Consider the following 15,071-nt stretch of genomic DNA (forward strand, 5'->3'; position numbering starts at 1 on the left):
CAATTAATGTCAAGCTGAGATCAGAACTTGCCCGTTCATTCTGTCTGTGCCTATGCTTAGAAACTGATCCTTCCTAAAGTGATGAGCCTGTTGAGCTTGGAGGGACCTGTGGTGGCCCTGTTCTGCATTGGCAGGTTGTGGGGCAAGGTTGGTTGCTTGCTTGGTTGGTTTTTAAAGACAGAAATAAAATGGAAATCTTGTAAAGATTAAATTGTTCAAAGCCACATTCTGGTCTTGTTTAACCCTGGCAACTCTGCTCATTTCAAAACAAGGGGAAAAAATAAGGCAGAGTTTGGTCATAGCTCATTAAACTTTCTTCATTGCATGTGTTTATAAATAGGCTTGTAACATGTCTGTGCTAAGCTGTAAATTACCAATCCCTGAGCCTTGAGAGAAACACACAGGGAAGAAGATTCCTGTTGGAAACCCTCACATCCACCTCTCCACCCCTGCCCCAGGACCTCTCCTGTAGGGAAGACAAAAAGTGTAAAAGGAAAATGGGAAATTTATTCCATGTCGCTCCTCCTTTGACAGCCACTGGCATGCGTGTGTGGGGAGAAGAGTCTGTGGCACGTCATGTACACAAAGGCAGCTTCCCAGCCGTGACAGGCCAGTAGTTTCACCAGACACAATATTGATGAAGGTGGCTGGAGCGGTGAGGCAGCACCCGAGGAAGGAATGCTGTTCAGTGCATTGCAGGCTTTTGCTTAGCTCCATCTTTTATTCTTCCCCATATTGAAGTGTGAATATGGGTATTTTATGTTCAGTTCATAGTGGGAACTAGATTAAAGTCTTTCAAGTAAAACGGAAAGGTGGAGCATATTGAATTAAAACAGTTTGTTGGGTTGGAGTATATTTAGAGATATCATAGGTTTCCAGGAGGTGCTACAGGGCATATTTGTGACAAATAGGCTTAGTTGGCAGCTGGCCATCCATTTTCTTTTAGTTTCTCTCCAGAGCTTTTCATAAACAGGAGCTCTGAAGCTGCGAGTAATCTGACATCACTCTGATTTCTGAATTTATTTTGAATTTATTTGTGGTGAGTTCTGGGTTTTGATTCTCACCGGCAATAGATGAATTCCTTCGTGGGGTTGTCTATGGCTTTTCTTTGAAATAGTATATGTATGAAGAAATGCCTGAGAGTTTTTGTCCCAGCAATTCTTCATACACCTTGGTTGAAGGATTTGAAAAAAAAAAAAAAAAAACACCTTTGCCTACACTAGCTCTGGTTCTTGGTTCTGCCAGATAAACCCAGGATCCAGGACTTAAAAGTTAAATTATTTTAAAGTCACTGACCTTCTTAAAACCTAGCGATACCAGATCTGGTAACAGGCAGGTAATTCATTGCTTACCTTGTCTTGCCATACCTTTGCCATGAGGTACTAAGACTACGAGCTCACAGGCCTCTTAGCATCAGCCTTTGTCAGCAGCTGCCCCTCAGCTGGTGCCCTGAGCTGAACCTGGGGTTCCCTGCTGCCCTCCTGCAGGGACTCTGCTCAGCAGCTGCTTGCAGTCCAGGATTTTTTTGTATGCTCATTTGTTGAGCACTGAAACCCAATGAAACTGGGTTTCATTGTTCTGGTCATCTTTCCATCCAGCTCTCCCCTGGACTTCAAAGAAACTCAGTAGGAGACAACTTTTCTGTTTAATGTTTCTCCATAAATTCTTTGCTGTGTTGACTTATGTTTTCTGGTAGGCCATTCCATGATTTTTCCAAGCAATATAGCCCCTTTCCTCCTAGGGAAAAAAAAGAAAAAAAAAAAACTTGTTTTGCTTTTACTGGACTAGGCTGGATCCAGCAAGGCGAAGGCCAACAGTCTTTGTTTTTTCAAAATGTTCTGTCAGTAGCTCTGTAATCACCTTTTCTATTCAGCTGTTTCATCACAGATCAGCAAGCTTTAAAATGCACGTTTTTTTTTTGTTGTTGACAGAACAGTAAAATGCAGTCCTCTACACTTTCAGATGGATTTAAAGGCACAGTTGATACTGAAGTTAAAGGGAGCTAGCAAGGTCTAAGCCCCTTATATTTCTGTGATTTTCTCTGTTGACAAGCTTACTCATATATTTCTAATTTGCAGTGGTCTTTCCAAACCAGTTACATGACACATGGTTCTGGCCCCTTGGGGCTTCTCTAGCTACCAAACATTAGTTGGTTGTGTTTGTGCATTGGCCTCTGCTGTGGTTAGTTGGTGTTGCCAGTTGAGACAATCCAAGCAAGCTCTACCAGAGCACCCCAGAGAGGCAGAAAATGCCCCACACCATTTGTTTCGCCACACAGTGGCTTCGCTGAGCTTTCAGCCTCCCGTGTGATAGGTGGTTCAGACTGGAAGGAAGCAGCTGGTCCAACCTCCAGCTCAATGCAGGGACAACTTCAAAGTCAGACCAGTCAGGCTTCTTACTCTAAGGATGGAGATCCCACCATGACTCTGGGCACCTTTTTCACTGCTGAACCCCTCTCCACCTGAACAATTTTTTCCTTGTCAGAATTTTTAGTCAAAATTTTCCTTGCTGTTACTTGTGATCATTGCCTCTGACCCTTTGCTGTGCACTACTGTGGAACGTCTGGCTCCATCTTCCCTGTGATTCCCCATCAGGTAGCTGAAGACAGCCATGAGGGCTCCCCGTCCCCTTAGCCCTCTCCTCTCTAGGCTTCAAACTGTCTCTTAGGACAGCTGAGAGAAAAAACTGCTGAGAGAAAAACTTACACTGTTGACAGAGACACAAGTCTTACCCGTTCTACTGAAATAGGTGTATGCCAAGCTAGTTGCAAGGAAAGAACTGTGTGCCAGGCTATGTCTTGGCAAGTCAACACACATTTATTTGCCATGGTTGCTACCCAGCTGTATAATCACATTTGGTGTTGGCAAAAAGCCTTTCCTGAGTCCTGTTAAAAGGTGTAGCACACACAGAATCTAAGAAATGGTGCTATCGTTCTGTTTGGGGAAAAAAAATAAATGAGTCCCATACTTAGACGACTCCCCTGATTTTGGTATGCTCATCCAGCCCTGGCCCTCAGGAAATCTGGCACCATATGCCATTTTATCGCAGCAGCCTTAGGCTTATGGGAAGGCTTTAGTCTAGTTTTCATGGATATTCCTGTCTTTACTAAACAAAACTACACTTAGGCTGGGATTATTCTCAGTTGTAAGCCTGAAAAGCCATTTTCTGTACAAACCAGCAATCTGCCACTTTTTTCAGCATTGTGTAATATGGTTGCTCTTTCAATGTAAAACTGCACAGTCAGTGAGTTACTGAGTGGCAGGAGCGACTGGACTTTCCTCCCTCAGTAAGTAGATTTCAGACCCACATAGACCTGGGGAGCAGAACTCCCCTCAAATCCCTCCCGTCCTACAGGAGAAGTAATCTGTACTTCATTGTTTTTTCTGTGCTAAGAGATCGTTCGTATCTATCTCACTTATTAGAAATAATCAGTGTAATATGACAATGTGTTTTTCTGTTCATGAAGGGTGTTTTTTCCTGCATGCCATAAGCAATTGTAAACTCTTCCATAGAGTTTCTTCCACAGAGATTCTGAAAAATTCACTTGGAGTTTGCATTGAGTGGATTTAAACAGAAGCCCAGCAATATCGTGCATTTTATAACCCTCTCCCAAATGCCTTATGAAGCCCTTAAAATTGCCAAAGCTCCACCATCTTGCCCCCCTCCTCCAGAAATTGGCTTATCTAAGCATAAACGTTGCCACAGAGTGATGCTGGGATGGACAAGAGGGGTCCATGGAACCTCACTGTCACCATGGCTTCATACAGCCAAGCCAAAGCTAAGGTGGGAGAAAGGGATGGGCAGTCAACAGAGTCTTCTCCATTCATGGCAAATCCCCATCGGTATTAATGTTGTCAGTGCAATGCAATGTTCACCTTTTCAGACTACTGCCCTTCTTAGTCAAGGAGTCATATTAACCAAGTGAGAAGTTCTGGCAGGAAATAACAAGGATACAATGCATTTCAGCAGTGCTTTTCATCAGATCATTCCTACTTACTTTACAAACAGAATTAAAGAAGCCTCACAACATCCCTGTGAGGTAGGTGGAAATTCTTACACCCATTTTACAGGTGGAAAAAACAGGCACCAAGAGGTAAAGTGATTATCACAGCAAGTCAGTAGCAGAGCTGGAAGTAAATCTAAGATCATTATCCTAGGCCCACTGCTCTAGACACTAAGAACACCAACTCCCACATGCTATTGTAAGCTAACACTACCTTTCTCTTCTACTTTCACCTCCTTTGGTGAATTTGACACTTGCATCTTGTGCTCCTTCCAGAGAGCCACATGATCAGTTAATGATTAATTAGCACAGGGAGCCAAGGGGGTAATACACACCTTTAAATGATCCAGGCCTGGCTCGTTGTCCAGTGACTTCCCCCTTCCCAAGAAGATAAATTTCCCTGTTCTTTTTATATATATATATATATATGTTTTGCTTAATTATTTTTTGAATACTCGGAATCCATAGCTCTGAGGCTGCTACGCAACTTCACTAGGAATTTCTTGAATAAATGATTAAATTTGTCTCTCTGAGGGGGGGAATAAAATACATTTATATGCTATCACATCCAGAAATAATCCTTTGCTCATCTGTAGGGCCTTCCATCCAAGGACCTCCCATTCTATTACTAACACAATATATTGAGCCTCACATCGTCTTCGTGAGGTAGAAAATGATTCCCGATTGTACAAGGAAGAATGACGTGCTGACAGTCCCACGGTGATTTCACTGCAGAGATGAGGCTGAACACCATAAAACCTGACTGTTAGTTCCCTGCCCAGTTTGCTGAGAAGTGCTGCTTTGATGCCGTGGCTCATACTTGGCAGCTGCAGCTTCTTCAGCAGCCTGGCAGGGCACTCGAAAATCGGCTTGAAAGAAATCAACAAGCAGCTGACGGGTTGCAGGAGGAAAACATTGGCTTAATTCATTGCACTGTCATGACCTGGAGGAAGAAATAAGCTTTCCTGCGGCAGCTGTGAAAGAACTACAGAGTGTCCATTCAGTATGTTGCATGTAGTGTATTCTACTGAGGCACTCCACTGAAAAAGAATGACATACTCGACATGTTATGATTAAAGACTGGACTGTCTGACAGCCATATTATGAATCATAAACCTCTGATGAATAAGCACTCATCTTTAAGTAGTCCAATGATCTAATGAAGGTAGGCATGTCAGAGGTCAGGAACAGGGATGGTTATTAAAATATTTTGCAGGTAAAAGGACTTTTCAAGTAATTAGAAGGAAATGGGGGTTGAGGGAATGTTCATCTAGTCTGGTAAATTGGTATCTGGAAGGGTCAGATGTTCTGAAGAAAGTAGAAGATACCTCACACTGAATGGTTACAGGTTACTCTTTTCCCTACAGGGAAGTGTTTCCAACACCCTTCGATGAGTAGGTTCTTTTATGCTTAGACCTATTACAACTCTCTTTTCTCTGTGAAGAAAAAAAAAAAAAAAAAAGGTAATACATCCCACCTAGTATAAATGTGGTGGTTTTGCTGTTCATTTGCATTCAATCCTCTTTCTAGGATTCTAGTAGAGTATTGGGCACAGTGGAATCTTCTCATGGAATCACAGAATGGTTTGGGTTGGAAGGGACCTTAAAGACTGCCCAGTTCCAACCCCCTGCCATGGGCAGGGACACCTCCCACCAGACCAGGTTGCCCAAGGCCCCATCCAGCCTGGCCTTGAACACCTCCAGGGATGGGGCATCCACAGCTTCTCTGGACAGCCTGTGCCAGGGCCTCACCACCCTCACAGTAAAGAATTTCTTCCTAATACCCAATCTAAACCTACCCTCCTTTAGATTAAAGCCATTACCCCTTGTCCTGTCACGACACTCCCTGACAAAGAGTCCCTCCCCAGCTTTCTTGTAGGCCCCCTTTAGGTACTGGAAGGCCGCTATTAGGTCTCCCTGGAGCCTTCTCTTCTCCAGGCTGAACAGCCATAACTGTCTCAGCCTGTCTTCATAGGAGAGGTGCTCCAACCCTTTGATCACCTTCGTGGCCCTCCTCTGGACTCACTCCAACAGGCCCATGTCCTTTTTGTGTTGGAGGCCCCAGAGCTGAACGCATTTTTCCTTCTGAAAAACTCTCTTTTCTCATTTTTGTTTGGCTAAGTGCTTTTCATTTGTGTTAACTGTTCTTCTGTTTCTGTATTAAGAGAATGGGTAAATGGTAGCTTCCAAATTCTCCCCCTGCATGTTCCTTCACATATCTTGCTTTGCCGTATCTTTTCCCAAAACTGAGGAGCTACCTTCCAGTCTTCCTTCACAAGGAAGTTTCTCTTAAAAACCTAGCAGCCTTTCTCAAAGGAGCAAAGATTATGACCACGGGCTGCAAACCTTGGGAAAATATACAGTCCCAAGGGGAGCAAAAGAATTAATAGTGTAAAAAATAAATGGCACCGCTATGGTGCTGAAGAATCCCAACACACCCTACAAACTTTCTACATATGTACAGCTTACTTCACACATCAGTGAAGTTCAGCCACCTTTGTGCTAGAACATGGCAGCTGCGAAACAAGGAATGGGACCTCCACCAAGCAGGTTACATCAGTGACAGAGGTGATTGTACCAGGGGTTGCCTGGGCTGGGACACAGTAGAGCAGGACAGCTCGTGTGAGTCCAAGCCCACCCGAGATCCATCTCAGACACCCATTTGACTTCAGTGGGCTTTGAGTCAGCCCTGCTGCAATGGGAGTCGGCAGGGGGTCTTTTCTAGCTAATGGCAGGATGAGTTCTATGCATTGTGCCAAAGACTGTTTTTTTCCTGACCTGGATTAGGGCCTGCCCTGGGAACAATGGAATGGGCTGCAGCCCAGCAGAAAGAATTCGCTGAGCTGGCAGGGTCTGAGGTTTGCAGAGCAGAGCAAATGAGAGTGCATACCTGCACTTTTCTGGCATGAGGCTCAGTTTTAGGAGGGACACAGCTGGTAACCTAAAGCTTTTAAATGTACTTCTGCACTGTCCCAGCCCAAAGGTGCTGCTGCAGTCATAAAAATAGAAATCCACAGACATTTAAACATTTGCAAGCACATGCTTTTCTGCCTTTTGTAACCAAAAAGAGTTACTGAGGCTCTGAGAGTTCTGCACAGACCTGTTGGCACAAGAGGTCTAAATGATCTTTTGAAAGGTCTTGTTTTATTCAAGACTTTGGCGTTTAATGTTGAAGTAGACCACTGGATGGCTCCGGTCTGTCAAATTAAAAACAAAGGATGTCAAAAGACCATTATCTTATCAGACTTTACAAACTAGAACAACCAGTTTTGTATTCAGAGGTTTAAATTGTCACATAGTCACCCAGTCCTGTGGTTTAGGTTCACAGGTGCCTTCAGGACACCATACCTGAGATTTGCTGAGTGCCTGTAAGTCTGGGAGCTCCAGGAACTGAGCACATGTCAGGATCATGCCGTGAAGGCTTGTATTTGGTTTCATGCTCTGGGGACTGTAGCTGTCCCTCCTTTCACAGAAAACTTCCCACGTTTGCTTTGCTAAATCGAGTTTCAGATCTTTAAGTCACAAGACTACAAGTAAAAAATATATCACTTGAATTTATTCTTCCCAGTGCTCTGAAGTAGGCTTGGGGCTGGATGACCCTCTTGGGAACAAAGAATCCATCTGTGGGCATCTGCTAAATCCTAGAAGAGAGCTAGTGTTAACCTTGCCCACTGTCACTATCACTTGAAGAGTAAAAATATTTTTGAAAAAAGGGAAAATATTTTTACCTAACTCAAATTTGCACGTATAAACAAGTTGTGGACATTTTTGGCATTTGCTTTCTGAATAGAGAGGGAAAATAGTGCTTACTATTATAGTGTGGTGATGCTAAACACAGAATTCACTTTGTAAATTAAATAAATGCAATTCCATGCCAACGGCGAAGGGGAGATCTGCTCAGTATGCAATAGGTGAAAACAGAAAGAGAAATACTAGATAGGGTCGTATATCAGCTGTCCCCCTAGCTGGCTCATGAGACAAATCCTCCCCACTTTCCTAGAAAAATTTGGAACACAAAGCTTCCAGTAAGTACATTCACAGTGGTGACATTTGGGTTTCACTGCTATGTTTGGTCTTAAAAGATATCAGTTATGTTTACAGTGTAGATATTACTGTAAGGAATGAGCTGGCATGTGGAAACAGGGAAAATGTTCCTTTTCAAATGGACATATAGGGCAATTAAGGCACAGTTACCATGATAGTACCTTTCCAGTTGAGAATCTCAAGCGGAAATAATATTCAAATGACCATTTAGCACTTTGCTTAAAATATCTTTTGATTCTTTCTTCTTTCTTTTCCTCCTTTTCCTTTTCATGTGCTCCCTGTATCCTGCAGCCTCATACAGTCAAATCATCTGACCTGGCACGGCTGCTGGCTTTACTTAGCCTGCTGAGGGGTCTCAAATCAGTGGCGAGTTCAGCAGGTGCTGAAGGCCCTTCCACTTCATCGCTCGCCACCTCCTCCTCCGCTTTCTTCACCCCTGGCTCTTCCTGAGGTCCTGGCTGCTCCTCTTCTTGTTCTTCTTCCTCCTCTGCTCTTACCTTCTCCTGTTCCGGTTCCTTAGCTTGTGCATATGATGGTAACCTCTCATCAAATGCCCTGGAGAGATCTTCCAGTGGCCCAATCCCAATCTTCTCCTCGAACTCATTGAAGCCAGACGGAAGGGGACTGGGCTCAACCCCTACTTCTGTGAGAGGGAAATAGTGGGACACTGGCTTCTCTTCTTCTAGCAGCTTGTAGCCTTTGGCCTTTGGGATGGAGGAGACTGTGATGGCATGGAGGGGCTTCTCTGGCACCTCCCCGAGTTGCTCCTCTGCTGGTCTTCTCAGTGCCCTCCGGATCCTTTTCAGGATCAAGTGACTGATCTCCACCAGGTTGAGGAAAAGGGACACAGAAGCCACCACAAGCATGAACATAATAAAGATGGTCTTCTCTGTGGGCCTGGAGACAAAACAGTCCACAAGATTGGGACAGGGCCACCGCCCACAGCGGTAAAGGGGGAGAATTCGGAAGCCATACAGGAAATACTGGCCAACTATGAAACCCACTTCAAAGAGCATTTTGAAAATGATGTGGGAGATGTAGGTTCTTAGGAGGGTCCCCTCCAGGCGAAACTTCTTTGTCCCATCAGGGTTGTTGCCTTTGTTTTGATTTGGAGCCAGGGGCAGCTTCTCTTCATCCACTTCAGCTTGCTGACGCCTCTCGGCTTCCTCCCTCTCTTTCCTCTTCTCCTCCATGCGGACATGGTGCACCGCATGCCCAAAGTACACTAGCGAAGGCGTGGATACAAAAATGATCTGTAGGACCCAGAGCCGGATGTGGGAGATGGGGAAGGCCTCGTCATAGCAGACGTTCTCACAACCAGGTTGCTGGGTGTTGCACACGAAGTCTGACTGCTCGTCTCCCCATACGAGTTCGGCAGCTGTCCCCAGGATCAGGATGCGGAAAATGAAGAGCACTGTGAGCCAAACTCTCCCGATGACAGTGGACTGCTCATTCACCTGCTCTAAAATGTTCCCCAAGAAACTCCAGTCACCCATTTCTTACTGTCTAAGGAAAGAAAAAAGAAAGAGAATGACCACAAGTTATGCTAAATTTAAAAGATTTCATGTTTTCCCACTGATGCCTGTTGTTGCTTTCAACTAGTAAGTATTTCCCTAGCATGCTTTGGAAACAGAAAGAAAGTTGCTTGCTTGCCCTGATCACAATGATTTATTAGCAAGAGAAGTTCTGAGAAGCCAGAGCAAACTGCTTACCAAATTCTTTCTTCCTTGGCTCTAAACAGTCACTTACTTTTGAGCCAAGGAGTATATTTAACTCCTATTCCAGATAGGAGTCTTCTGTGGTCTCTTGTAAGCTCAGTTACGTGTGCCTGCTTAGATTTTATACACGTACAGACACTTGCCAGCAGTACAGAAGAACACATTTATCAGCATGCAGCTGCAGCAGTTAGAAGGAGTGAAGCTTTCAAGCACCCAGGCTCTTCTTCAGCAGAGCCACACATGGGTCAAACAGATCTCAAATTGGTGCCCGTCTTGTATGTATACAAACCTGGACTCTCTATAGGTTGCATATATTAAATGTGCATTAGAAATCACTCTGTTAGGTAATAATAGCAATAGCAACAGCATTACTATGTTACTAATATTTTATAAGATTAATAACTACCATATTTACTAGTTTTGCTATACAATATGCATTATATACAGTATAATTATTTAGCATTATTGGAGTTATTGTATCTGCTTTTCAAGTCAGTTGCCTCACTGACATTGGAACCAACCTGGAGAGAAACATGAAGATCTATCAACTGGGACCTAAAATACTAGTTTCTCTATAAAACGTGTGTTGCTATCCCAGGCTAACACAGAGACGGAAGCCAGCTACAGATATCGTATTGGAAAGCTAAGAAAGTAGTCCGTTTTCAAGAAATGCAGGTCAAACATTACATCCCTCAATATTTTTACATGATAAGATTATTTCTGGCCACGACTTCATCCTGCATATCCAAAACTTTCTACTGTTTAATTTTAGGTAAGGGAAAAATCTATGAAAGAGGGAATAAAGAGGAAACTTTTTAGGGATTGTCTGATTTAATGTATCACAGTAGTCTGAAGACTCTGAGGAATACAGAATATTATAGTGATCCAGAAAGAGCGACTTGTGGACAACACCAATAGGAACAGCTAACATTATTCACAAAATAGCTGTTCGCAGGGACCTAGAAGTCCATCATTTAGATGCTACCTCCATCTATAGTTTTCTAGATGCAGACACACATATCCACGTGCTGAGAAAAAGGAATGTACAGTCAACAGTATGGAAATCTGAGTATCTCAACTTCCCTCCTCCTTCAGATAGCACTGGGATATATTTGTGATGCCATATGTTATGACACACCAACGCATACCAGTCTGTTTCAGCTACTCTGTGTACATATTCACACATAGACAAACACACAAAATATTGAGAGTTCTGTGACTCTGGGGAATTTCACAAATTTTCAACCAAAAAATCCTTGTGATGTCATTTTTCTAAAACAAGATGGACTGATTATTCTCATCTTGAAACACCGTAAAATTTTAACCCCAGACATTCACGTTAGAAAATGAAGAACAGAACACAGTCCTTCAGCTTGCACAAACACCTTGCAAGCACAAGCAGCAAACATATAATTTAATCACTGAAGAAAATTGCTACTTTCTCAGTCATTAAAGTTGTGTAAAGGAGTGTGTTAATGTCAGCACTTACATTAACAAGTCTAGCAGAAGATTATGCTGTTTACATACATTATCTAAACTGATTTAAACATTCTCTCTCTGCAAATTCACAGAGCAAAGTACACCAAACAGTTACCAATCATGTGCAACTCTGTAAAAAACATGACTGCACAATATAAACTCCATTGTCCCCCAGGCACTGCAGTGAACTACATCCCTTTCTTTCCGTGTGAGTCACACTGATGTATCCACAGCTACCAGTTGAACATTTCCATTACAGCATGGTAGAGCATTCTAGATGCGATAAACCTTATCACACAGAAAACTCACTTTAGAAGAGATGGAAAAATGTTTCCTGATTCCATCAGGTGCCTCACTTGTGGCTTGCTACACTTGGCTAAACTCCTCCTGCGATCACTTCTGAACTAGCCACATTTTTCAACACTCTGTCATGACCACCCTATTTTCTGCAAGTGAAGCGATTCAAGGTTTCTCAGTTGGTTCAACTCTAAGGAACAATTTCGGGTGGACTGGAGATGAATGGTTCAACCAATTCAGATGCCTAGGACTCCACCTGCAGTCAGCCAGCTCCTCAAATCTCAAAAAAAAAAAAAAAAAAAGATGAAAGAGATGAATTTACGCAGTCCCCTTTTCCCTTAAATTGCCTGTCATGAGGAAAAGAGCTGGAGTCCACCTAAGCCCACTCAGAGTTGACAAACCTGTATTCCTAACTCACATGGGCTTTCTGCAAACCCCCTCCCTGCTGTTCCAGCCACTGCAATCTAAGCACACCACCAGCAAGAAAGATCATATAGATTAAGGATGTTGAGCAAGCAACTTGCCACTGGGAAAGGTTCCACCGAAGAATTGTGTCCCCCTCCTCTCTTGGCACTCTGCAGTGAAGAGTGAACTTTTGTCTCTCTTCTTCCCTACCCTAAAAGTCCCAATCTTGTCGCACGACTGAGCAGATGTGACTGAATTGGCTCTGATGGCAGGTTTTAGTTGCCCTGCAATATTTAAGCTCCGAGCCAGACGGCTTTATGAAGTGAGTGACAGTTGGTGACATGGGGAACAATAGAGAGAAAAAAAAAAAAAAGAAAAAAGACAGAGAAAGAGAGGCAGAGACACAGAGAGAAGAATCCACTGAACATGAAAAAGTGGAGGGGGGAGAGGAGCAGGCAATGGGCAGTGAAAACCTAATATATGCATAAAGGGGAGTTTGCACAGTTAAGCAGGGACTGAAGCATCTCTGCAGATCTGCTGTGGTTCAGCACAGCTCTGTGTGTCCCCACTCACTAGTCTCTGCGAGTCATGGTATGACAGGTGAAAAGGGAGCACCCACATCTCTGATGGTGGCAGAACTAATTGAATTAATTTATTACCCTAGACCCAGCTCTGGCAACCAAGGCACACAGCTGATTTCCAGCGCAGGTGTTCACTAAGGCACTGCATCTGAATTTGGCATTCTTGGATACTTTGGTCTGCTCTTTAACATCTTTTACTAGGAAAAAAGAACCATCAGTCAATCTTAAGCAAAGCTGAGAAATACTACTTGTACCACCTAGCCTTTCAGTGTCTTTGTTCTGCTTAGTTTTTCTTCCAAATGCATTTTGCACATGCACATGCATCAAAAATGTCTAAAACAAACTGTTTTGTTAAGGAGTGTAGCCGAATTCCATCAGCCCAGCGAACAGGAATGTTACCTCAGGCATACTTGCCTACCCTCAGCCATCTGCAAAAATGCTGGAGAGCCTGCAGAAGAGAAATATCTCACGTTCGGTAATGCATCCTCAAGTACAACTGCACTATGAGTTTTGATTATGAGGCAAAGGATATGACTTTATTCTGAGGTGGTATTTTTGTAGGTTTTTCTGTATGAACTGCTCAGAATGTTTTCTCGGTGCCCAGCTCTGAAGAAAAAGAAGATTATGGGGTGCAAGATCTGCTAAGCAATGATACAGGTACCAAGCCTATAAAGTGACAAATCAGCAAGTTGCTCTGCTCCCTCTTTACACAAAATTATCACGGAATTTAATTACCCAGAATAGCTCTGGGAGACGCTGTTTCTAGAAAAGTTGTCATTTGAAAGAGATATAACATGAGGGCCACAAAATTATTATATCTTCAAACCAATCATTTGAGGCCTCTTTTGGGCACAAATGCCCAGAAATGCTTAAGTAAGTTCAGAGCTTCAATTCAACAGCTGTCTTCCCAAGCAGCTTTTAAGCTGAGTTGCACAGTCCCAGTATCTAAGGCACAACTGGAGGCAGAGAGGATGGTTTTCAGGCTGTATTTCAAAAGAGCTAGAGATGGAAGAGAATCAAATTTTGCAAGAGGGACCAGTTTAGAGACAAGAAAAATCAATCTTTATGCATAAAGTTGGAATAAAGGTCATATTCTGAACACCTTAATAAATCACTCTCTTAATAGAGAAGTAGTAGAGGTCTGGTACATGACATTTTTCTGCTCAAGCTATATAAAGCATTGGAAGAGACTTCCTGGCGAGAGGACACACAGAGGAGAAGATACAGAGCCCACGAATATGCACTGATTAAGAACAGGCACAGTTTGTTCAACAAGAGGAATAAGGATGGTAAGGAAGAGTACGGAATTATTTTGTTGCTTTGTTTTGCTAGACACTGCTGAGATAAACTAGGATTAGTACATGAGTCATGTACTAATGGTCATCACTGCCACCCTCATCCCCACTTTGGGAAGCAGTAAAAGACAGAGGACTGACTGATACAACCAGGAGCTAACGTCTTTAAATAATGCCTGCAAGCTGCCATATCAGAGGCCAAATGGTTCAGACATTAAACTGCCCGTCCCTTTTCAGACTGAAACTATTCTTTTGAAAAACAGCTCTGGCTGAACATGCGTATCCCTTTTCTGGGCCCTATCTCTCTAATTAAATAAGCCAAAACTGAGATCTGGTATGTAACTACATGGCTACAGTCCATCTCTTAATTACACCCAGCTACTGTCAGAGACATTTCCCATTAACTTCCTATCTGCCATTTGCAAATACTATCCAAATATCAAACACTTTCTGGCAAGATGCAGAACTGCTTGCAAGATGTAGCTGATGCAGAAATTATATTCAAGTCACTGCAACACTGACAGTGCCAGATCAACAATGGCCAACACTTCCAACCTGTGTACCTGGCCTAATTTTTATGCTTTCATTAAGTAACCTGTAGAAGTGCTGAGTGCATCCGTCACCAAATACCAGTACAAGAAATATCTGTGGCTAGTGAGAGTAACATTGATACTAGGACTTCTTGCCTTCAGAAGAACCATGGATGACTCTAGCACTTCTAAGACATTGTTTTCTTTGGAAATAAGTTTGATTCATTGAGGAGAGCTCATAGCAAGCTCACTACCCAGTACTTCAGGAGAGCAGACTTTGTCCTCTTCAGGGATCTGCTTGATAGAGTACCTTGGGATAAAGCCCTGGGGGGAAAGAGGAGTCCAAGAAAGCTAATATTCAAGAATCACCTCCTCCAAGCTCAAAGAGTGATGCATCACAGCAAAGAAGAAGTCAGGCAAAAATGACAGAAGGCCTTCACGGATGAACAAGAAGCTCCAGGACAAACTCAAAATCGAAAAGGAAGCCTACAGAGAGTGGAAGCAAGGACAGGTCACCTGGAAGGAATACAGAGAAATTTTCTGAGCAGCCAGGGAACAGATTAGGAAAGCTAAAGCCCTGTTAGAATTAAATCTGGCCAGGAATGTCAATGTCAATGAGAAAGGCTTCGTTAGTATCTCAGTGATAAAAGACTAAGAAAAATGTGGGGCCTCTCCAGAAGGAAGCAGAAGACCTGATTACCTAGGATGTGGAGAATGCCG

General features: G+C 43.2%; 1 protein-coding gene across 4 annotated transcripts in view; it reads right to left on the bottom strand.

Annotated features, from left to right (window-relative positions):
* Positions 1-1,388: 1,388 nt before the first annotated feature.
* The window catches only part of GJA8 (gap junction protein alpha 8), a 34,787-nt gene continuing 21,104 nt past the window's right edge, over positions 1,389-15,071 (bottom strand). For all 4 annotated transcript variants that reach the window (XM_048071663.2, XM_013187582.3, XM_067001596.1 and 1 more), the window contains exon 4: positions 1,389-9,552. In XM_048071663.2, the coding sequence (XP_047927620.1) occupies positions 8,340-9,542 (1,203 nt within the window). In that variant the 5' untranslated portion in view covers positions 9,543-9,552 and the 3' untranslated portion in view covers positions 1,389-8,339. The remainder of the gene's footprint in view (positions 9,553-15,071) is intronic.

This window comes from Anser cygnoides, chromosome 1 (genome assembly GCF_040182565.1).
Source record: "Anser cygnoides isolate HZ-2024a breed goose chromosome 1, Taihu_goose_T2T_genome, whole genome shotgun sequence".
Lineage (NCBI taxonomy): Eukaryota > Metazoa > Chordata > Aves > Anseriformes > Anatidae > Anser > Anser cygnoides.